The sequence below is a fragment of the Hypomesus transpacificus genome, chromosome 23 (genome assembly GCF_021917145.1).
Source record: "Hypomesus transpacificus isolate Combined female chromosome 23, fHypTra1, whole genome shotgun sequence".
Classification (NCBI taxonomy): Eukaryota; Metazoa; Chordata; class Actinopteri; order Osmeriformes; family Osmeridae; genus Hypomesus; species Hypomesus transpacificus.
In genome coordinates this window covers 12656007-12680232 of record NC_061082.1, presented here as the reverse complement: position 1 = coordinate 12680232, position 24226 = coordinate 12656007, and the positions used below count along the sequence as shown (strand labels likewise).

General features: G+C 47.6%; 2 protein-coding genes across 2 annotated transcripts; one reads left to right on the top strand and one right to left on the bottom strand.

Annotated features, from left to right (window-relative positions):
- On the top strand, positions 1-20161 carry mao (monoamine oxidase). Its single transcript, XM_047046818.1, has 15 exons — positions 1-142; positions 7310-7404; positions 7594-7731; positions 11999-12103; positions 12317-12408; positions 12531-12672; positions 14700-14849; positions 15367-15526; positions 15667-15763; positions 15850-15903; positions 16093-16150; positions 16357-16454; positions 16574-16685; positions 16877-16939; positions 17055-20161. Exons 1-15 carry the CDS (start codon positions 88-90, stop codon positions 17208-17210), a joined length of 1575 nt encoding a protein of 524 aa, XP_046902774.1. The 5' UTR covers positions 1-87; the 3' UTR covers positions 17211-20161.
- Positions 19469-24110, bottom strand: asb11 (ankyrin repeat and SOCS box containing 11). The gene is made up of 7 exons (XM_047046820.1): positions 23949-24110; positions 23300-23379; positions 23034-23141; positions 22604-22754; positions 21771-21905; positions 21481-21669; positions 19469-21374 (listed from the first exon to the last, which is right to left on the bottom strand). The coding sequence occupies exons 1-7, from the start codon at positions 24043-24045 to the stop codon at positions 21250-21252; spliced, it is 885 nt and encodes a 294-aa protein (XP_046902776.1). The 5' UTR covers positions 24046-24110; the 3' UTR covers positions 19469-21249.
- Between the last annotated feature and the right edge of the window lie 116 nt (positions 24111-24226).

The window sequence follows — 24226 nt, the reverse complement described above, 5'->3', positions numbered from 1 at the left end:
TCGACGCGTTCTGCACCGATCAAGCAGGCGAGCAAACAGCAGCCAGCTGGGGCAGAGAGAGAGGCAGAGAGAGCGACAAACAACAACATGACAGCACCGAGCAACACATACGATGTAATAGTGGTCGGGGGAGGAATATCAGGTTAGTAGTCAATTTAAACAAAACATTATTGCATGAACTTGTTAAATCTTTAACATTTGCCGAAGTACTCTTCTCAATTTAGAGTGATTTCCTGCGAATCTCAGACACCTCGCGCCACTGGCGGCCGTCTAGTGTTTTATATAAGTGAACAACTGTTGCATAGGCAAAATTTGACATTTGCCTCATGTAAAATTACGCAGAAATCATATAGCCTGACTATTTAACCAATTTGAACATGGAGCTTGGAACTACTTCACCCAATTTAACAGCTTTTCCCCCCTTTTTTTCTTTTGTCAGTAAGCAACGTTGTCCAGTTTATTTCGCTTGGCAGTCTCTTCCGTGAAGCTGCATCTATCGAGTCGTCGCTGTTATCATAGGAGTGTCGGTGTTGCGTAAACTCCGCTGTTGGTTAAATGCAGCAGTACAGTTGCTTGTAATGCTGTAAATGGGTATTGTAATGTTGATACACTATAAAGCCGTAGTGGGGTTTGTTCAAAATGATACCTGCAGTGACATTAATACAAACAATATTGTTTAAATAATTTTTGTTTCACCAACATGAGAGGTGGACCAGTAATGGGTGTTGTACAATTGTTGGCACAGATCAACAACCGTCCTTGATAAGAGTAAACTGTAGTGACCATGTAGCTTATTTACTGCATTGAGCATTGGCCGTTTTCACACCCCCCCCCCCCCCCCCCCCCCACCCCCCTTCCCACCTCATAAAGTTTGGACTTAGAGACAGTCCTCTAGTGACTGTGTGTCAGTCAGTCAATGTGTTTGTATGTCGACCTGTTTGTCAGATGTCTGAGAGACCGGTAATTATGTCTTTCTCTTTTCTCTCCTTTGGTCTTCAGTTGAATCTCACTTTGTTATTGCTCAATTTGTCTGTTGCTCTTTAGAGGGTGGCAATGAGGCCCATACAGTACAGTCCTTGTCTTCTAATCAAAGGACATTTCTCTCTCTCCCCAGTCTGTAAATGTAATTGTCATATTCCAGCCATCAGCCAGTTGGCCTCTCCCTTAGGGGGAGCTAGCACTTTCCAAGAAAACACTAAACATTTCTGACAGCCTGTTACCAAACCATCAGCAGGGAACGAGGAAGGGAGAGAGCGATGGATGGAAAGGGGGGGGGGGGGGGAGGAAAAGAAATAACGAGGCAAAAATAAATATCACCGTTGTTTTGTCGGAGAAGGTCCTCTGAGAGACATGAAAGGATGGAGAAAATGAAGGAGATAAGGCTGACGAAATAGGAGGGGAAAGACGGAAACACGAGGCGAGGGAATAGAGAAGTCAGAGCTTTGGAGAAAAGCAAGACAAAATAGATGAATTGCTCACAATTGTACTGCAACCCTGAAACGAATAATGGACCAGTTGGGCAGTTCTCTTTCATGAAATGTATGTCAGCCAAAAGTAGTAAATATGTGTGGAGGACTCTCCCTCAGAACAGAGGTCTTTAAACCCAGCAGGAGTCCTCCCAGCCAACAGCCCAACACCTTCACCTCGAGAGCTGGATGATTGTAAAGTCAAATGGCTATGTAATTGCATCACGCTCAATAGGAATTCTGGATCAAGGCGGTATTTTCCATTGTTTAAACGAAACAAGGCTCAGCTATCTGGTGTGGATTTCTGTAACTGCTCCTTCAGATGCCATGCAGGGGAGTGAGTGTGTGTGTGTGGGGGGGGGGGGTCAAACGTACATGTGTGTCACTGTGTCGGCTGTTCCTGGTTCTGACCTGGTGCTGCACATGCTCGTGCTGAATACTGCTGGTATGTTGGGGCGAGGATGTGAGCCAGGCTAGGCAGCTCACAGCAGGCCGCTGTGTGTGCAGACGTGCAGACACATCGGCCTGGCGTGGATTGTCTCGGGGCCGATCATTCCTTCTCCATCGGTGTATTACGACAATATAAACTCTGCGATGGTCGCCGTCGCCCTTTCGAAGGAGGTAACTAACAGCTTCTTCACTATGAACGACCCTGTTGACGAAAAAAGGGGGATTCTTCCCAACTGGAATCCACTGTGTTTTAGGGATTATCAAAGACCAGCGGGGTGGACTCCTCCTAAATCTGTCCCCCAGTAAACAGCGGGAGGGCCTGAAATACCACACACTGAGCAAGCTGAGCAAACACCATGCCCTCCACGCCATGCTGTGTGTGTGCGTGTGCGTGTGCGTGGAGCACCTGATTCAACCTCGCACATATGAATAATAGTGTGGGATATGTCTCCCTGCCGTCAGCTGTGCTCATACTCAACCCAAACTCCCCACATGGTCGTGTCAGGCAAGAGAACCAATAGTAACCAAGGGAGCTGGATGCTGTTATCTCCCCCTTTGACTTTTCATTTTTCTCGCGTTGCGGTGCAGTCGCTCTCCTGCCCCTCCCTCTTGTTTGGAATGGCTTTTCAATAGTGCCGCTTTATTTGTTAGACCTGAGGAGGTCATTACTGACAGGTGATTCAGCCCCACGTCTTGTCAATGCCTCCCCATTCCCAGGGCAATGTACACAATGTTGGCTCGCGACATGGCAGGGATTGGGTTTTGTCTGTGGTGGGTTTCGTGTTTGGTCTACTGGTAAAGATCACATGCGATGTTAACAAAGAGACGCGGCAGGGACTCACCCATGGCGAGACACTTGGAACTTCTCCGTCCAGACGTGCACACGCACACACGTGCACACGCGCACATACATGTTACATCCTACCTCTTGCTGGTAGTATATGTCTAATAAAGACGAAAAAGGAAAAGTCAAAGAGAGAGAGAGAGTCAGCAATGGTCAGCGCGAGAGAGGACTTCCAGAGAGAAATGGAGGGAAGATAAGGTGGTCTGGGAGTTAAAGATGCATGTCATCTCCCATCTGGTGGCCCTCTGCTGATAGACAGAAGTGGTCATGTGATTCAGCAAATTAGCACAGACACAGGGGGGAGGGGGGGGGGGGGGGCTGGAGGGGGTAGGAGCCAGGGGTTGAAGGCACGGAGGTGAGGGGGGGGTCAGAGTCCCATGAGATAGGGAGACTGGGTTGCTATGGCCAAAGGAATACAGGGGTTATCAATAAAATAAGAGAGTCAATGAGGTCGGGCTGTAAAACTGTAAAACATTGTCAGACTTTGATATGAGTAGGCTCGTTGCCCCTTCTGATAAGACTTGCTGCATTCATTGTTTAATACAGAAAGTTTAATTATGGTTCATCAGAATGAGTTAATTCTAATAGTGCGAGTTAATTCCCCTGTGATCAGGTTCAGAATAAGGCATAGGGGACACCGATGAATTGGTATGACCTTTGAAAAAGTGTGTGTGCAGAGTGAGTCCAGTTGTGGCGTCTCTGTTCTAGTTATGTCATCTTTGAATAAAGACATGGCAAGCTGAAGACAAAGGATGCATTCACCCCTGCCAACAACACACACACACACACACACACACACACACTCCTGCCAAGTGGCTTTACATTTACTGTTGTCAGGGAAACTGTGCCTAGCCTTTCAATCTTGTTTCCAGTAATAATCAGCTTTGTGTATTGACATTGGGGAAGGGGGAAGATAGGGCTAGTCTCTCTCTGTCTCTCTCTGTCTCTCTCTCTATGTGGATGTAGGTGTGTGTCCTTATGTGTTTTAACAAGAGGGATGCATCCACACACGACTCTATGTGCGTGTTCAGAATATAGATGTGTGTGTCCTGATGTGTTATAACAAATGGATGCTTCCAGCCAAAACGAGACATGACAGTATCTCCCCTCTGGCTCATAGTAGTAGGAGTATGTGTTGACCATTAACGTGTTGGTGTCTGTCTGGAATGTTGCAAAGTTTGAAGTACACATCAGGACAGAACGGGGGGGGGGGGGGGGGGGGGGGTGAAGATGAGGGGTAGTATGGATCTGTACCTCCGCAAAGATGCGAGAGATACACCGACACAATTGCGTCAGCCGCTGCCACAAGGTGCGAGCTAGGGAAGACATGGTGGGCAGGGCGAAGAGAGGAGGAATCAGGATGGATAATAGAGACAGACAAGAGAGTGACAGAAGAGAGGATAAATAGCGACAGGACAGAATGCATGAGAGAGAAACAATGGATTTGTGAAAGTTATTCAGGGACCGAGGGAATGTCACAAAAGAGTGAGAGAGACAGACAGAGAGATGCTGTAGTAAGACTGAGGCAGCAACCTCCATTCTACCAGAGTAGGCCTTTGATCTAGAAACGTTTCCTTCAAAGCCAGCCTGACCTTTTCCTCCATGATAATCCCTTTAGGGCCATTCTCCATGGCTGCCTACTCTATGGTGCAGGACCGGCCTCAGCACCAGCCCTCTCCTCAGTCAGCCCTGGTTACAGACGACCTTCAACCTCAAAACCTTTACTTAGCATAGCCCTAGTTCAACACATGGCTCCAGCCTCAGTCACGGTATCACTCCTTGTGCCCAGAACCCCAGCCCCAGAACCCCTGCCCCAGAACCCCAGCCCCAGAACCCCAGCCCCAGAACCCCACCCCCAGAACCCCCTGCCCCAGAACCCCAGCCCCAGAACCCCCTGCCCCAGAACCCCAGCCCCAGAACCCCAGCCCTAGAACCCCTGCCCCAGAACCCCAGCCCCAGAACCCCCAGCCCCAGAACCCCAGCCCCAGAACCCCTGCCTCAGAACCCCAGCCCCAGAACCCCAGCCCCAGAACCCCAGCCCTATAACCCCTGCCCCAGAACCCCAGCCCCAGAACCCCAGCCCCAGAACCCCAGCCCCAGAACCCCAGCCCTAGAACCCCAGCCCCAGAACCCCAGCCCCAGAACCCCAGCCCCAGAACCCCTGCCCCAGCTACAGCTATAGCTCCCACTCCGCCCTCCCTCTGAACCCTGTACCCGAGGCTAGGTGCCTCTTATTCTCCACTCTATACACAGGAACAGAAATCTTTTGTTATATTCGGGTTATTTCATGCACCTTTTCCCCAAAGGTGTTCTATTGTCTCATCCCTCTCTGAATGAAAGCCCGTCGTGACCTGGAAGCTTCTTATGGCTGATTGCAGCGTGTTCATTTTCTTTCTTTTCATCATCGCGCTCTCATCGTGGCCCGAACAAACAAGTCCCTTATTCAGAAGGGAACCTGATTACAAAATGGTATCATCACAATCATCCTCTTCGTCGGATCAAGGCTTTCATTTGCAGAGAACCCCCCCGTCCGTAATCATTTTCTTTACATTTCAGATCAAAGATCCATGAGCCACTGTGTCCTTGCTTGTTTTAAGACAGCGGTGGTCATCCACCATTAGCGAGGGTGCAGTCAGAGCTGGTCTTTGTTTAGGGCTATTGAGCGGCCATCTGACCTTTTGAGGAGAGCACACCTAATAGCATCAGAAGACAGGAGAGTAGTATCTGTCAGACGCTCCTCAGTGTCTGGCCAGAGCACTGCAGGGCTGGAAGAAGCGCAGCAGCGTTGTTTACATTGGTGGGGTTGGATAAGTAATACATGATAAAGTATGCCTAAACCAATATAAACTCTGGTAGCCTTCCAGGCTTAGAGGGATCTGGCGAGAGGGGTTTGGGGGTGGGGGGCCTGTGGGTAGGTGGGGGGGGTGGGTGGGGGGGGGGTCATAAAACCACTGCAGATGTGAGCTCCTGTTGAGAGAGTGTTCCACTGAAAACGTGCTTCTTCTGCTCTGTCCCTCTCTTTCGGTCTTCTTCTCTTGTCTGTCTCTCTCTTTCTCCCTTTCTCTCTTTTTCTCTGTCTTTCTCTTTTCTCTTTTTCTTTTTGTCTGTCTCTCTCTCTGTCTCTATCTGTCTTTCTCTCTCTCTGCCTTTCTCTCTGTCTCTCTCTCTCTTTCTCTCTCTCTGCCTCTCTCTCTGTCTCTCTCTCTGTCTCTCTTTCTCTCTCTCTGCCTCTCTCTCTGTCTCTCTCTTGTTCTTTCTCTCTCCCTTCCTAACCCTCATTTGACCTGTCTAAGTGAGCACATGCATGTGGTGGCGCATACTTGCTTTTACGGGTGTGTGAATGTGTGTGTGTGTGAATGTGTGTGTGTGTGTGTGTGTGCGCGCGTGCGCGTGTGCATGTGTATGTTGGATCTGGTCTTGCTTCATTAAGTGTACGTGTCTTCTGGGATTAGGGTTGAGACAGAGAGGGCCTGGGGTCAGAGTGGTACTGCTCTGGTCTGCCTCTGGAGTCTCTCCCCTGCTTGTACTGCTGTGACAAACAGCTCTCATTCAGCTGGTTCCAAAAACACTTCTACAAGGCTGTTGCCGTGGCGCTTGACTTGACTGAATCTGCTGTGCCTTAGTAACTTAGACAGCTGTATCGTCGTTTGCGTTACAATTCTAACACTGTCCAGCCCTGTTGAGCTGGCAGCCCCTGTAAACATGTCCTCTGAGAGCCTGAGAACTCGTGGTGATAGGGAGCCGGAAGACCTTTCCCTAGCACTGCTTCCTCTCTGTAGCCGTGTGAGGATGTGAAATTCTCTCTCTCTCTCCCTCTCCCTCTCCCTCTCCCTCTCCCTCTCCCTCTCCCTCTCCCTCTCCCTCTCCCTCTCCCTCTCCCCCTCCCCCTCCCCCTCCCCCTCTCCCTCCCCCTCTCCCTCTCCCTCTCCCTCTCCCTCTCCCTCTCTCTCTCTCTCTCTCTCTCTCCCTGTATTGTCACATGATGTGTGCAGATCAGGTGGTGTGTGATCCTTTTGCACACATCCGCATTGTATACCGTTCTCTCTAATTGCCCTCAATCCCTCCCCTTGGTGCCCCTCCCCCCCCCCCCAGCTCTTGACTCCACCCCCTCCACCCCCCTGTGTGTGATGTGTTGTTATGTGTTTTGTTGTATTGGACAGAATTGCACAGAGAAGGGCAGTGCAAAGTCATACAAATCATGTTGTTACATAAAGCACTCAGGCAGAGAGACGGAGCAGAAGTAAACGCTGGGTTGTAGCATAGCATAAAGTAACTGGGACGTGTAAGCCAGGCTCAAAAAGCCCAATTTCACGTCAAATCAACTTGGCCCAGACTTTAAGCCAGTCCCTGACCCTGACCTTAACCCTGACCATCGACGCTCGAAAGGTCCCGCCTCCCGACATAAAACACAAAAGGAACTCGTGTTTACGATAGGTTCGTTACACATTTTTCGTCTCGCTCTCATTCCCTCTTGCCTTCGCTCCCTCCCTCTCTCTTGACTTCTCACCCTCCCTCCTTTTCTCCCTCTCCCGCACTGTCTCTTTCTCAGGGTTAAGCGCCGCCAAGCTGTTGAAGGCGAGTGGGCTGAAGCCTGTGGTTCTAGAGGCCAGAGACCGAGTTGGAGGACGGACCTTCACTGTTCGGGTGAGACTTTGGCTCCACCCACAACCTTGAAGAAAACACTGATCTGAGAGTGAATACTTGTCAAAAAAAGGCTGTGGACTTCGTCTTTTTCACAACTTGAAGATGATAAGTCATATATGCTGATGATGTATGTTGCTGTGTCCCCCTCCCCTTTGCGCTCTCACTCTATCTTGATCTCTGCTATTTTAGAATAAGGAGACCACCTATGTGGACCTGGGAGGGGCTTATATTGGGCCCACTCAGAACCGCATCCTCCGATTGGCCAAGGAATACAATATTAAAACCTATAAAGTCAACGAGGAAGAGAGTCTGTTGCACTATGTCAAGGTAAGTGTGTGTTAGTGTGTTTATGTTAGTGTGAACACAGAGAGCCAAGTCAAGATTGAAAACAACAATAAATTGGTAGTTTGAATCAGATTTTCTACCGGGTCTGAAGAGATCCATGTGCAGAGCTCAGAATAGCAGGATCGATGTAAGGTAGACCCAGTCATCCCCCTGACTGAAACAGTTCACTGAACCACGGTGGCCTAGGGCAGGAGTTCTGGTCAGCATTGACCATTCTCATCAGATAGACTTCCTGGTCTGCCTCCATCATGGCTCAATGTTGTAAATGTCTGTTTTGGATGTGACTACTGTATCTAGCAACAAACACTAACCGTAAACCCTTGTTGTTGTTCCATAGGATTTTAACAATACATGAACTGATCCTAAACCTTGCTATACATCAAGTCTGTAACATATCCATGAGACTCTTCATTACTTGAGAGCTCTCTCCATGACCACCTACTGCCTTTATGGTGTCCTCCAGAGAGCAAGCCAGCCAATCTTTCCTAGCCCAGCATTAGCGCTAGGTGCTAGGAACTGGAGATGCTCATCTCTGCCTGGGGGCTTCCTTTATCTCTAATGTGGTTTCTCCTGGACAGAGTGGTCAATGAAAGAGAGAGGAGATGGAGAGAGAGGTAGGGGAAGAGAACGAAGCAGATGTGGAGGAGCAGCTTTCCTTCTCTCTCTGTCTCTCTGTCTCTCCCTCTCTCCCTATCTTTCTCTCTCTCTCTCTCTCTCTGTCTCTCTGTCTCTCTGTCTCTCTCTCTCACTCACTCACTCACTCTCACTCTCACTCACTCTCTGTCTCTCTCTATTCCACCCCCCCATCCACCACCATCATCTTTCCTCCCTCCATATCGCATTAGGGCAGCCGCACCACTGCCCTTAACGCACGCATGCTGCTTCCTCTGATTTGATTAGGCCTACAGTGACAGCCAAGTCCCCCTGGCCAACCTGCCTGCCACTGTAAATCACAGGCCTCTTCCTGCTGGTGAGACTGGCAGACGTCTTCCTCTGAAGTACCGGCCATGTAGACAGGACAAACTGCGGGGGGCTGCACAGACATACTGGGAGGCCTCCCCTGGGATGGGAGGCGTCTTAACACACGACCACACACACACGGGCCACACTTACGGAAGCGCACACACTAACTGTTCCCTTGCCAGCCTCACATGCGGTTTCTCCTACACGCATGCACGCACGCTCATTCAGGCCTACTCACATGCACATGTGCATGCCAGTTGTAAGTAAATGAGAGGAGACATGTGCAGCCCAGCGTCGACGCAGGTGATGTCACAGGGTTTCCTTGACTCCCTGAACGACAGAGAAGCATTCCTCTGGAACCCCACCCCTCTGCTCTACTGGGCATGCCCAGACCCTTCCCCCTGGTCTCCAGCTGTACCTTGATCAGAGGGAAGTCTGATATCCCTTCACGACTCCTCTGCATGGACGATATGAAGATTACATTCAATACAAATCTTGGCAGAGATGAATACATGTCTGTGTCCATGTGTGAGTCGATCCAGGTTCAAGCCTCCGGCTCAAACCACATCAGAAGAGCCTGTTTGCCGTAGGGAGCTCACCCCTGCATTGATTTGCCCATTTTCTGTCATAGATTTATAGGATTGATTCTTACATAATGAACATTAGAAAGGCATCGACGCAGACAAGAATATTTTTCAACACCGTGTCAAACACGTTTGTGATTTTGGCGAGGGATGTGAAAGATTTATTATCCACAAAGTGTGTGTTGGTTTTGTGTGTGTGTTTCTGGGAGTGTCTGTGCCATGCAGCCATGCAAGCAAAACACTCGTGTGTAAGGAGTAAAGCACAGGAGCCTTGGAAAGAGTGTTTCCCTAGCTACTATCTCTCAGATCCTTTCTCAGAACTGCACACACATACACACACACACACACACACAAACGCTTACACACTCCGCTACCCGGTAGCTTCTGGGATGGTTTCCATGGCAGCACGCCTCATCAAAAGCTCCTCACCCAGTATCGCTTCCTCTCAGTGTGGGTGTGTGTGTGTGTCGCTGGCACTATAACATTGCAGCATCCCCAAGGGACCAAACTACTACTCTGCATCAGTGTGCCAATAGGCAATATAGTTACAGTTCACATACAGAACACCTTGGGTTCTGTGAACAAGCGTGCTGTCCAATCGATGGCTCCTCTAAGTGATGACTCGACTAAACAACCTCTGAGTTCTGATGCAGCATCCACATGAGGAAGAGGTTGTCTGACAACAGCACATGACATGAGTGACATATTAGTGCAAGAGAAAGATCCTAGTGCGCTAGAATGCAGTGTGGACACTTCGTCCAGAGAATGTTCTGGACCTCACGACAGGCTCAGGACATTGTGTTGTTTTTGAAAAGCACAAAGAATCGATTTCATCGATCTTGGACCATGACCTAAATTTCACCTTGTTGTCATGACGTTTGCACATCTCACGACATGCTCGAATGTGAGCATTTTGAGACAATCCAAACCCCCTAAGAACAACTCCGTTATTCTATTGTGTATTTTGGCCTTTGTTAATCATACAGCATAAAAACCTGTTTGTCTGCGGTTCTGGATCTGACCAAACAGGTTCAGATAACTTCTGTTAGCCTTCTAGGATGAGTCAAAGTTATAGACATAACGTTGCTTAAAATTGCTGTTGTGAGCTACAAGGATCTACATTTCTTTTTTTAAGACCAAAATGTATTCAAACTAATTGGGCTCAAAGCGTAGGTTTTGTGAGTGCCAAGAGCAACTCAGAAATAACTTCATGTGAAAAAATAGTTGTTTTTAAAGGTACAAAAACGATTATATTTGATCAAATTGGGATTTAAACCTGTATTTCATGTTCTTTGTTAGAGGTATGCTGCTCTTAGTCATGCCCTGGGCAGCAGAGCGTGTAACTGTTGCCTGACATGTAACGTAGCATTTAGCATTCACGCTCAACTCCCTGACAGTTTGCCAGTGTTAGTCAATAAAGTCCATGCACACATACATTGGCCCAGTCATTGTGTAATTAGGGTTAGCATCCCAGTGAGCCGCACGGCTAATCAGCTTTCCTTTGGCAGAAGCTAATCCAAAAGGCCAGGCCTAGTTTCCCCTATCAGCAAACTGGTGCCTTAGCCTGGCAGAGCTGCCACCTCAGCATAGTGATTATTAATGAGAAATCACAATCATAAAGGTGAAAGAGCTCCCTTAGATACGTGTTATCAATTATTAAGAAATGTGTAAGTATTTTTGATCTACAGTTTTTATCAGGGGAGTATTTATCAGCAATCATCATGAAACTAAATGATCTGTTACTTATAGGAATTATTTTTGTTGGCTTGTGTTGTCTTTCCCATTCAAGATTGATTTGAGATCTGTACTCAAATATTCTGGTAGTTAACGGCATTCTATCATAGTATAGCAGGAAGCACCCAGGCTTGGTTCCTCCCCTAGAATACTAATGACTAGATAGAACACTCACCTAAATTGTAGAAGATGTAATGGCTTGTGTTCTACCTAAATGTTTATCTATGCTCTTTACTTTCGGCTCACTGGTGATGGCTTAGCAGATGCTGTCATGCATTCTCTCCTGTCCTCCTGTCCTCCTCTGCAAGTTCTCTTCACTTCCATCTCCATGCAGACAGAGCTGTGGCAATGGCCAATGAGCAATAGGCATTCTTAGCACTATAATAGCACTTAACACTGTGACTAAACACACTCCCAGTCTCTGTCTCCATGATAGTGACCTTAGCGAGGCCTTTGAAAGCCTGGGACTGGAGTCGTGGAGTCCTCCATGGCTTCTGCTCGTGAAGCAGGGGGAGCACAAACACCTGCAGTCAATTTGACTAAATAACTCCATCACTGTCATCAGGCTGGGGGAGGATGAGGGTTTAATGGTGGCTTTGTAATCGGACAAACAGTCATTAACCTGTCAAGCAATGTGTGCACACATACACACTGAATGTCCAAAGCTGCACTTGCACACAAACTGTTCTGTGACTTTCACCACAGTTAGGATTGAGAAATTCTGAATAAATGAGATGTGATCTTATCTATAAGGTCGTCTGATATAGTTTATCAGAAGTTAAACATTAAGCCTCCTACTGTAGGAAATTGGGAGATAGTTTGCACACTCACTCTGACTAGGTACTTTAAGAAAAAACCTTTAACTGGAATTAATAAACCTCTCTCTGTAGAGATTTGTCAAATAATATGCCTTCAAAAAACAAAAGCTCTACGACTTTGATGATGATGATTATGTTGTGTTCCTTTAGGGGAAGTCATACCCATTCAAAGGCTCCTTCCCACCCATGTGGAACCCCTTTGCCCTCATGGACTACAACAACCTGTGGAGGAAGATGGATGAGATGGGTGCAGAGGTAACACGTCTCTCTCGCTCTCTCTCTCTCCCTCTCTCTCTCCCTCTCTCTCTCTCCCTCTCTCTCTCTCTCTCTCTCTCTCTCTCTCTCTCTCTGCATCATAGAAAACCTCTATCAAACAAACATGTCACAATGTCGAGAACAACACGTACATTCCAGAACTTGATTCGAGAGCAAGTGAACTATCTAAGCGTTCTGTGTTCTATGTTCCAGATCCCCAGAGAGGCCCCCTGGAGAGCCCCCCATGCTGAGGAGTGGGACAAGATGACAATGAAAGAGCTCTTTGACAAGACCTGCTGGACCGGGTATTGTACCACCCACATACACGCTTAAAACGCTTCGTTGGCTTGTACTCGATGACATCTTGACTGTGACCAGGTGGTCCTGTGCAGGTCCATGACCTTCTTCCTCTCTCCGTCTCCTCCAGTGTGGCCCGGCGCTTCGCCACGTTGTTTGTGAACGTGAACGTGACCTCGGAACCCCACGAGGTGTCGGCGCTCTGGTTCCTCTGGTACGTCAAGCAGTGTGGAGGAACCATGAGGATCTTCTCTACCACCAATGGAGGACAGGTAGGCACCCCCCCCCCCCCCCCCACACACACACACACACACACACACACACTCAGGGGCAGGCTCCTTTTGACTCTGCTATATCCTCTCGTCTTCCTTCTGACACTCCTCTCTGCAAGAGCTACCTTTGTTAATTGTCTCTCTGTCTTTGTCAGTCTGTCCATCTGTTTGTGTTTTAGCCATCCCAACACATTTCTCTTGACCTGAGATTTCCCCAAACCAGGACTGAACCAAGGTCCTTGTTCCCTATTAATTACTGCCTTCACAAAAGGCTGTTCCTTGGAGCCAGGGGCTGCCCCATTCTCCTACTTCACTTGGGAACGCTGAGTGCCCCATTGCCATGGTTACAAGGAAAAGGGATGTGTTTGGGTAATTATAGGATGTTGATGTGAGGTCCATTGTCATTTCCTGTTTGACTGAGCTGCCCCTTCAAAACACACGCCCCCTATTGTGCAATTATACTCACAGACACATACTAAGGATCCAAAGGGGTTACAGATGATTTTGGAAGCACTACGTGTATTTTGAACACGCCATACACCCTCCCCTGGTCTTGATCCCAAGTAGGCCAAATATGAAACTGCAAGATGTATGCTAAAACCGCATAGAACCATAGCTTCCCACAGAAGTTGTTTGTTGCATGGTCTGCCAAGCCCTGTTTCCTCTATGAACCCCTCCACCCTCCCATCCCCGTGTGTCTGAATCGCTCTCTGTTCTGCCAGAGGCTCACACCAAACATTTCCCTTCTATGTACCCATGTTTGATTTTTGTTCTAATTCACACACTTGTGGTCTGAAATGCCATGTACTGTGGAATGAAACGGACATATTTGAGTGAAGTCGATGTGAAATGCAAACCAAGCCTGGGCTGGTTTAGCTGGAGCACTTGGCTGAGGGCTGACTTCTCTAAAACCATTCATCACCAGACTGGGAGGGTGGAAGCTTGTCTGAGAATGAGGTCAAGGCATGGCCTGTGAGGCACTCCAGGAAACAGCCTGTAATTCTGTTACTCTGCTTAACTTTCATCGAACTCGAATAATTCATATACTAAAGAGTATCAAATTGAAGGGAGGACTTACGGTTATCAAGCCCCGCTCAGTGTGAAGTATAGCTGCAATAATCCAATTGATAGATCAGTCTGCAGCATCAAAAACCAAAGGATACTGTTACATGTATCCTCTAGCGCCAAACAGACAGTGACATAACTTAGACACAGATGAGAATCTCACCATGAAAGTGTGTTCAATATTCAGCTGTTAACCCCACTACAAAGACAATGGAGTATACAAAAAATACAATAAAGTATACAAAACTGACCACCAGTTTATAGGGGCATTTACACATTAGTGTGTCAACTGAATGGAAGATGCACTTAGCGTGGATAACCCTGCTGTAATAGTGACTTAGGCCTCGCTCTTTCCTATAGTGCAAAGCGTATTAATATCATGGCCATGTCAATCACTATGGATAAAAGCATCTTCTAAATGAATTCAATGTTACAGTAAAAGAAAACTGAGAGAAACACAGCTTAGACAGAGAAACAACACCAAAAGCTGTTTTTTTGTTTTGTTAATCCCCCATGTCTAATAGTATACTCATTCCTGGCTTAACATATTCTGGTTTTGACTGGCACAATTCTGCCAGAAAATGTGCAGCTCGGAATTGTTGTTCCAACATCTAACTGCACACTTACGATCAACCCCTCTACATAAATGTCATTTAGTAGTCCAAGATTAAACTAATGTCATTGTAAGGAACCATGCAATAATTGGTAAATCTCCGAAAACCAAACTAACAGACTGTTATAATAATGCTTCCTCCTCAGTTTATTTTCATTATTTTCCCCCCGTACTGTACGTTGCTTTGAATAAAACCGTCAGCTTAATGAACACATGTAAACATACAGATTTAGCCAGACCTGAAGTGCGAGGGGGCTCATTAAAGACCACGAGTCACCATAGCAACTTCACAGATTCCTGACTGCCCTCTTATTTCTAATGTTCCCTGACCCCATGCTGTCCTCTGCAGGAGAGAAAGTTTGTGGGCGGCTCAAGCCAGATCAGCGAGTGTATGGCTGCGGAGCTGGGAGACCTGGTGAAGTTGGAGTCTCCGGTGTACAGCGTCGACCAGACCGGAGACAAAGTCGTGGTCGAGACACTTAACAAGGAAACATACAAGGTGAGTGACAGCTGCTGCAACTGATTGTTTTGGGAGGAGTGTGGACTTCATGTTGATTGAGGGCCGATACACAGGTGTTATCTGCTGCCATCTAGGGGATTCGAGACTAGCCCGTCTATACTGATCATAGGGCCTTGTATTTATGTGTGTGTGTTCGCGTGTGTGTGTGTGGAGGGGTAAGCCAAGGGGGATTGTTGTCATAAAGCTGGTCTTCATCTCTGTACCCTGGCCTGCTCACATCCTCTTTCCCCGTTAAACCCCATTAACACTGGTCCAGAGCTGCTTAGCACACTGGAGGAAAGGCCAGGGGAGAGATCTGGGCTAGGTCCGGGGAAGCCATCTGGGAGAGGCCCGTTGAGAGACCTGCCTTCTTGTTACACTCAAATCAGCCCTGCTACAGGATATAGCTCATCTTTTTTTCTCCCTCAGAATGGCTGAGATTGTGTACACGGGGGAACCACACATGTAATCATCCTTAAGCTTTTGTGCGCGCATGTTTTTTTCATATCTTTGTCAGGCCAAGTATGTGATCCTGGCCACACCCCCTGGTCTGAACATGAAGATGCACTTTAACCCGGAGATGCCCCCTCTCAGGAACCAGCTGATCAGCCGTGTGCCCATGGGCAGTGTGATCAAGTGCATGGTGTACTACAAAGAGAACTTCTGGAGGAAGAAGGGTAGGGACGGACGAACATATGGCAGAGATTGATCCTTGTTTAACGTTTGTTGAGAGTAGAGTTGATTTTCTTTGGGGCTTTTGAGCTATAAGGAACTCTTGGGTGCTGTGTGTGTGCGTGTGTGTGTGCGTGTGTGTCAGGGTACTGTGGCAGCATGGTGATTGAGGAGGAGGAGGCTCCAATTGGCCTGACCCTAGATGACACCAAGCCTGATGGGACTATACCTGCCATTATGGGGTAAGCTCCTGGCTCTCAGTTTCCTCTCCCTCCATAGAACCAGCTCTATTCGTCCTAACTGTGGATCCTTCATCCATGTGCTCCAGATTCATCCTGGCCCGCAAGTGCAGGAGGCTGGCAGACCTGACCAAAGAGGAGAGGTAAACACTGTGTGTTTCTATTGTAGATTAATTCAGGCTTCCTGTGGAGATCCAACCTGATCCCAAACAGTATCGGGAGACCCTCCATTCCGAGCCTGTTTAGTTTGGGCTCGGGGGGGGGGGGGGGGGGGGGGGGGGGGGGGGGGTCAAAGGTGTCTGACACCTTTTCTGGGTTCAATTCACTTTCAGAAAGAAGAAGATCTGTGAGATCTACTCCAGAGTGCTGGACTCAGAGGAGGCGCTGCACGTGAGTGATGGATGGATCGATGGACAGATGAGAGGATGGATGGATGGATGTATCGATGGATAGATGAGAGGATGGATGGATAATGGCTTAAAGGACAGAGGGATTGGGCGAGACCGACGAATGAATCCTGTGAAAAGACCACCAGAAAAGCGAAGCAGACCGCTCCTTGGAGGTATTCCTCACTCTTCCCTTGTCCTCTTCCACAGCCTGTCCACTATGAAGAGAAGAACTGGTGTGAAGAGCAGTACTCTGGAGGCTGCTACACCGCCTACTTCCCTCCTGGGATCCTCACCCAGTATGGCAGGTTGGTGTAACATTCACCTGCAGTCGCAGACACTAGATATATAGAATTATAGATAAAAGTCGAAAAGATTTTTCACAATTCATCCACTTTTCTTCTGTAACTTCCTTTCCTGTCTGCAGGGTTCTGAGGGAGCCAGTTGGGCGGCTGTTCTTTGCGGGCACAGAGACGGCCACAGAGTGGAGTGGGTACATGGAGGGGGCCATCCAGGCCGGCGAGAGGGCTGCCCGAGAGGTCAGGGGTCACACTATCAACACAACGAGACGCCCTCGGTTAAATCCAAACTCTAAGCCTACCCCCTAACTTTAGGGAATCGATTCCTGGAGCTTCATATGAGATCAAAGTCCCATTGACTTCAGTAGACGATAGAAGATTTCTGCGAACATGAAATGTAGTCATCTCAGTCATGTTTTCTTTTTTTTTAGATCTTGTGTGCGATGGGAGAAATCCCTGCAAGTCAGATTTGGCAACCAGAGCCTGAGTCTATTGTAAGTGTTGATCCAATATGTAAAAAATGGAATGGAATTTCTTGAAATTCTATGTATTCTATGTGAGATACCTCTTACTCCCTTGTGTCTCTCTCTCGTTCTCTCACATCAACAGGAAGTTCCAGCCCACCCGTTCGTCACAACGTTTTGGGAGCGAAATCTCCCTTCGGTGGGCGGCTTCCTCAAGTTCATGGGCATTTCATCCATCCTCTCCTTTGCCACGGCAGCCGGACTGACGGCCTATAAGAAGGGGCTCCTGTCCAGAAGTTAAACCTCGACCGTCCCATCATCCTCCTTTCCAGCATCTTCGACGACACCACACTTCCCCAGTAGTGCACTTCTCACCACAGCCCCAGGTTCAACACATTGTCCCATAGGAGGCTGAGGTAGAGCTGGTGCCCTCTGTGGGAGACGGGCTGTCAGTAACCCTACATGCCATGTCAAAGACTGTTCAGCTCTACACACACCTCGAGCCATCGTTATGGGTACACCATGACACCATCTCCCCTGACCAGACCAGGCCTTGCAATTTTACTAACTCCATTTTCAGTTCCAGTTACGTGATACTGTCACCACGTTTGTAACATCTCACAGGTCCGTAACAACTGTGTGATGGCAGGTTAGAATATTGTAGATATGTGTGGAAAAGGGGTTGTCTTAAAGAGATGCGTTTGTGGGGGACAAGGAAAGATATGCTTATGTGTGAGGATCCAACTTTGGTTCTTCATCAGGGAAATCTAAATCGATATACAAACCAACGAAGGCCAAACTAAATTCAATAGATAGACAAATTGACAAATATAGCTTACCTAATTGAACTGATCATTCCTTACACTACCAATACATGTATTGATCTGTATTGGTCTGTTATTTTCATGTTTTCCGTGTATGGGCGCTAAGGAGTGTACAAGAATATCTTAGCCTTGTGCTATTACCTCTGCTGATATTAGGTGCTGATTCCTGAAGGTTTAACAGCTGTAACCAGCTCTGAGAAACATGTCAGGACACATACCTGGACACAGCCTGGTTCTAGACTATACCTACCCATCAATGCGGATGCTTCGATGAGAAGCGTTGTTAGGCCTAGGATAGAAGAAGGCTGTGGGGACCACCAGACTGGCATGTGTACATCACATCCTGAAACAGAAGAGGCAGACATCTCACCCAGTGAAGTCTGTTTGTTCTCTACCAAGCTGCAGTGTAGGGTCCAGCTCGTTCCTGTACACTGAACGAAAGCATTTGAATGTATGGTGATCCTAATTTTCGATATGAATCATCTAGGTATTTTTTCTTTTCATCGTTTTTACGATTTGAATCTCTCACGTATGAATATATTTGAAATATGCATTGTATTGTTTAACTAGACCCAGACTGGGGGGAAGTACAGAGATGAATCTGAAACTAAAAGATTCCTATTTATAGTATTACTAACCAGAGGATGATGCCCCTAAAGACAGTCCTCAAATGTTCAGTGAAACTGATGAAAGAATACAAATATAAAGAAATAAAACATAAATTGAACTATCTGACAAGGTCAGTACAGTGGGGACAGTATTACACACACATATTCGACCACACATATTCACTGGTGGGAATACTGTCATCTAATTCTCTCCTTGTCAGACAGTGCTGTCTATTTTTACACCCTCTATCTAACAGCCAAACACTTTCATGCCATTATTTACATGAAGTTTCCCAAAGCTTTCATCTGCTACACCATTTTATCTCCAAATAATTTGGGGGATTATCAAAAAAACGATTGCCTGCTCAGAAAATTCAACCAACCCAGGAAAATGTAGCTGAACCTAAAAATTCACAGCCCAAATTTTTGGATGTCTACTGTCAGTGCATTAAGTCCAGGGAGTGGATCATTGTGTCGTCTTTCCAAAGACACGTGTGCGTGTATGTTTGTCGTGAGTGTAGTCTGTGGTTGTGCCTTAATGAAAGTCATGGTGTTTGTCATTTCTCAAGTGCCTGTGTGATTATGACACTATCCTCTCCTCTCTAACGCTGTCCCTGTCTGTCTGCACTAGAAAGGAAAAGCTCAAATAGACCCGGGGTAGCTCTCTGTTCATCACCGTCTGGCCACACTGGAAAAGATGAAACTGAAGTGTATGTCTTGTCCTTTCTTATATGGCCATGTAGTAATGTATTAGAACGGAACCATACACACTACAGCACTGTCTGTTTGTGACTAAGCTCATGTAACACTGCTTTGCTTTAACCACACACTGTAGGATGCCGATTGGGTCGCTTGGTTTAACAACTGCACCCGCTGCACTTCGAGACTGCGTTCATTACGTTTAAACGATGAGGTGGAGCCTGTCGTGAGCTCGTGTGGAACTCACCTTTTAAAAAAAAGTTCCAAAGTTCAGAGATGGGATCAGGGACGTGACCCCCCCACACATGGCCCGATTGACACCCACGTGGCGAGTGACCCGTCGGCTGCCTCGGCCGTCTGACGCAGTCGCCCCCCGCTGCAGCACACACAGAAGCGTGAGGACAGCCCTTCTTTTAGGGGCCCTTGTCTAAACGACTCCCCCCCCCCCCTCCCACCTGCAGTGAAGCTTGGTGTGACGTAACGTTGTGATTGCTGTGCTGCTCTGCCTCTCTCTGTGGTCGCCACACGGGTGGACCTCGCTCTCCCCCGCTGCCTGGCTTCGATGTTCCCGCGTTAGAAATAGCAACGCCTCCTCTCCTACTCCCTCCACCTCTCTCCAGTCTCCTGCCCTCACAGCCCTGTGGAAGCGGGGTCTCACGACGTGGTTCACCACTGGTATCACGAAGGGAGAGGAGTGGGGGCTGTGTTTTGGTGAAATATGATAGGTTGTAAGAGGGTGGGAACGATCATGTGACGTGGCTCATATCTGTGTCCTTGAACTACAGTGCCCCGAACTGCAACAGACGCAACTGAGTAGGACAGGGTCTCTGCTCGTTCCGGAACATCTGATTGTTCAAAATGCAGGGTTTGTCAGTTCCAGACACAGTACAGTATGCTATCTAAGGGGATTCAGATAACCTGATTACTTCCTGTTTACTGTAAGATCCTCATCAGATTCCTTCATCCTGATCAGATTCCTTCATTATCCGGCTCTAGACTGTTCTGTATTTTCCTTTAGCTGTGTGTATGAGTAGTCCTACCTTATTGTCCTGTGATTGCATTCTTTATTGTCTTTGTATGATTCCACTACCAAGCTGGTGATATAAAAAGAGTTAACCAAACACCTGTTTAATAGTATTTTGTACTTTTGTTGTGTGTGTGTTATAAGTACAAAAGCATTGCCCTACTTGCTGTTGACCCAGTTTCCTGTTGGTGTTCATCCAGAGCAATAGTGAAATGTGCCACTAAGCACACATACAGGGTCAAAAGGATCGTGGATAAAGCAGATTGCAGTAGCACTGCACACCCACTTGATGGCAGCAATGGGTCAAAATGCATCTTTCAGTTAACTCGAGATGAGTTATCAACGCCATCAAATCAGGTCCAGAATCAGGACTTTCCCCGTCACTATCTGAAACATGTCCCATTGTGAAAATATGGAGCCCTATAAGTAAACACGGATGGCTTCAATCTTGTGGGTGTGTGTACCCGCATGTTTTTGCATGACCTAACCCTGCATCTAACCCTAAACCCTGAAATCTCCACACTCTACCTAACACTCAGCTTTGTAGTCTGATTTATATAGTGGTATATTGTGCTGGGTTGGCTACAGAATGAGATCCTTATTTTAGATGGAACAAGATCATTTACTTACATACAAGCACCCACAAGTACATGTCTGTTTGTAATGGTGGTGTGTCAGGCTGTTCAGTTGCCCAGTCTCTTCTGGCAAACTCAAAAAGAATCACTTTGAGACATCAAATACTCTGTGCATCGCTTTAAGCTCTCTCTCAAGTGCGAACTGAACATTCTTTCATTCACCACTACATTTGGGGGTTGTGCTAAAGAAAGGCATTAATATTTACGATTGAATAAGAAATTCTATTTGAGAACCTTTTTATTTGTACATTGTTTGAATATGTGTATGATATAATACAGTAGAAACAGGAAAAGTCGGATCATGTAGGGGTTATAAATACAATTGGTATGGACAAAATGTACAAATATGAATTATGACCGTTAATAACGTAATTTCTCTGAATTGAAAGATGCAAAACATCATTACCATAAAAATCATTATTACCATCTTGATCATAATCATGAATGTGACGTGAGTTACATGACCACCAACAATGGACTGACGATCAAGAATCGCCACCAACTGTGGTTGTGGGAGGGGCTCTGTGGTTGAGGAGCACTCGAGGGTGGGTCACTGGTAGAGGAGGAAGGCCTGGAGTCTGAGGGGGAGGAAGAGGCCAGAGGCGCCATGGAGACGACTCCCACCCAAACGCCGACGAATAGAGACCCGGCATGCCTGGGCCAGAGAACAGGGACCTGAAGAAAGGATGGAGATACATGGAGTCAACCCCATAATACAACACACACCTGTCGATGAGGGCTTTCTGCCACAGCTGCGTCGAAGGTGTGAGTTAGCGCGTACCTCTGCTCAGCAGTGTCGTTCTGACAGGGCTGTTGGCTGCCGCAAGGTCCAACGGGGTCTTCCTGTCTGCGTTCCTACAACTCCCATCAGCCCCGTAGTCCATCAGAAGCTCCACCACTCTCACGCCACCTTCTCGCACTGCCACATGTAACGGTGAGTCTGGGCCACACCCCAACTGGACATCAGCACCTGGAGCAAGAGCGCAGCACAGGCACACATGGTGAAGCTAAATATAGGCTCAAATACAGAACTGAGGCATTTGATACACAGTGTAGTGTCCTAACCCTCACCTAAGTACAGCAGCCTCTCCACACATTCTGCGGACCGGGCCAAGCAGGCTGAGTACAGTGGGGTACCCTGCTCAGGAAGCTGCAGGTCTATGTGGGCCCCGTGAGTCAGAAGCACTTCCACACACTCGCTGTGGCCTGGAGATGAGATGAGATTCACACATACCGCTTTACCAACCAGGGTAGTTTGACGGCTCGAATAAACTGTTTTCTTCACATTTCAAAACGACCAAAAGGTTTTGGTTGGGTATCAAAACATGTTGATACCCATCAGAACGAGCTACCAGCAGTAAGGGCTACTGTGCGTGCACACAGCAAGGTCACGTTTGAGATTTGAGATAAGTTACCCCGTATAAATAGCATGAAAGAGAAAAATCTACAACAGAAAACAAACAATAGCTGAAAAAGTGCCAATAAGTCCACAAACTGATTTCTGTCATGTTGTGTAATTGCAGTCTATAGCTGGTTTTATGTGGGTCCAACTGTAATAACAAGCAAATGCACATATGACAGGGGACATTTCATGCCCGTGGAAATAGCACAGTCCCACAGCTTTATTCACAATGGTGAAAAGGGGGGTTTCATTCAGAAATTGAGTCCGGTTTTCATGGGAACAGAGTGACCGCAGACATTCACATTTAAATTTTACATTTAGTCTTATCCAGAGCGACTCACAGTAAGTACAGGGACATTCTCCCTGAGGCAAGTAGGGAGTAGGAGGTAAGTTGGACACATTTGGCATGGCTGGGAATCGAACCGACAACCTTCTGATTAAAAAACAGTTTCTCTAACCGCTCAGCCATCTGACCCCCTACACCTACACAAACATCGCATACCTTTTCTGGCCGCCTCATGGATGGGTGATGCCAACTGGTGTGAGAAGTGGAGGACGGGGCTGTACTGCAGGACCAGCCTCACACACGCAGCGCTGCCACTGCTGCAGGCACTGGACAGTGGCGTGTCTCCGTCAGCAGTGACCGCCTCCGCCTTCAGAGGTGGATAGACACAGGTAGGGGGCCAATCACAAAGCAGAACCATTAATTATTTATGCAGGGTTTGCGCCCTTTGGCTGCCTTTTAGCAAACAATCCGACCCATTGTCTTTGAGACTCATTCAAATGCAGAATGAGATGAGTTGAACCCCTCAAACCTGATGGGCGAACCATCCCTTGGCTCCATCGCAACCGCTGTAATGCGGTTAGACCAGTTTGCATGTGAATCAAAATGCCTCATCGGGCTTGCTCTCGCCATGAGAGGGTGTTCTTACGTTGGCCCCACTCTCCAGGAGGAACTTGACGCAAGCGTAGTGTCCACCCAGACATGCTTCGTGGAGGGGAGAGACTCTGTCCATGGTCAGCGTGTCCACACAGTACCCCTGGAGAGAGGAGAAAGAAGAGAGAGAAGGATGGGGGGAGAGAAAGGACACAAAGACCCTCACAGATTTAGTTGTGTGAGCCAGTGACGTGTGCGCGTGTGAGCGGTCAGATGTTCAGCAGTCTGGCCTGGTGCGTTTGTGTGCGCGTGCGTGCGTACCTGTGAGAGCAGAGTTCGGAGGTTCAGCAGTCTACCCTGACATGCGGCATCGTGGAGGGGAGTCCTGTCTGACCACCAGTCTGACAAAAAACACACAAGCTTAGAACACAGTAACATCACACATCTCCTAGTGTGGCTCATCCATTTCCGGACATTTCCTCGACAACTTGCAGCAGGCATGTAAGCTTGTAGAACAACTCTGAACAGTATTGTGGTTCAATGTTGCAGTGGAGAAGTTGGACATGCTTTCTCGGGACTATGCTTCAAAAAACTACATCCGAACATGTATGGTAGCACTCACCAACATAGAGGGGGAAAACAAGAACAGTATCTTTGTTTCAACCATTCCTTTTAGCCATCAAACAAAGCATGCAAACCTTTCAGTCTAGTCAACTTTCATCAGAGCATCTGAGACTCTGTCCCTGCTCTCTTTTTCTCAGAGTTGGTGAGCGCTAGCAGGCATCATTGGATGTTGTTTATTGAAAATATTGGAGATCCTCTTGGGGGAAACAATTCGAATCATTTCAATGGTGGGTCTGGTATAAGAAAAACAAGAGTGTTGAGCACACCTACTTTTGAAAATTCTGACAAATCAAACAGAACAAAGTTGGCACATGCAGAAGTAAGGGGAAAGAAAGAACAGGCCTACCAGCCATGAGCGAGTTGCATCCGAGTCGTCCAAATATGCGGCGGGACCCCATCCAAGGACGAAAACACAGGGCCATCTCAGTCTGAACACCAGCCATGGTCAAACAACAACAGCCTTGGAAGTTCCAGACTGACTGAGTCTATCTGTACTGGATACACAACATTTCCTGCCTCCCCCACCTCAGGTTTCCTCCTCCCACACCTACGGCCTTGTCCTCCCCCACCCCTAAATGACTGCCCCAGCCCCAGCCCCTGCACTCTAACCTCCCGAAGCCTCTG

What these genes read in the sequence shown, in the direction of transcription:
- asb11 (XM_047046820.1), bottom strand. Translation starts at nt 24,045, where the DNA reads ATGGCTGGTGTTCAGACTGAGATGGCCCTGTGTTTTCGTCCTTGGATG. An exon ending in TCCTGGAGAGTGGGGCCAAC is followed by an intron (nt 22,755 to 23,033) that starts GTAAGAACACCC and finishes CCACCTCTGAAG; the next exon opens with GCGGAGGCGGTCACTGCTGA. An exon ending in GGAGAGGCTGCTGTACTTAG is followed by an intron (nt 21,670 to 21,770) that starts GTGAGGGTTAGG and finishes CTCTTGCTCCAG; the next exon opens with GTGCTGATGTCCAGTTGGGG.
- mao (XM_047046818.1), top strand. Translation starts at nt 88, where the DNA reads ATGACAGCACCGAGCAACACATACGATGTAATAGTGGTCGGGGGAGGA. An exon ending in TGGATGAGATGGGTGCAGAG is followed by an intron (nt 12,104 to 12,316) that starts GTAACACGTCTC and finishes TCTATGTTCCAG; the next exon opens with ATCCCCAGAGAGGCCCCCTG. An exon ending in AACCAGAGCCTGAGTCTATT is followed by an intron (nt 16,940 to 17,054) that starts GTAAGTGTTGAT and finishes TCACATCAACAG; the next exon opens with GAAGTTCCAGCCCACCCGTT.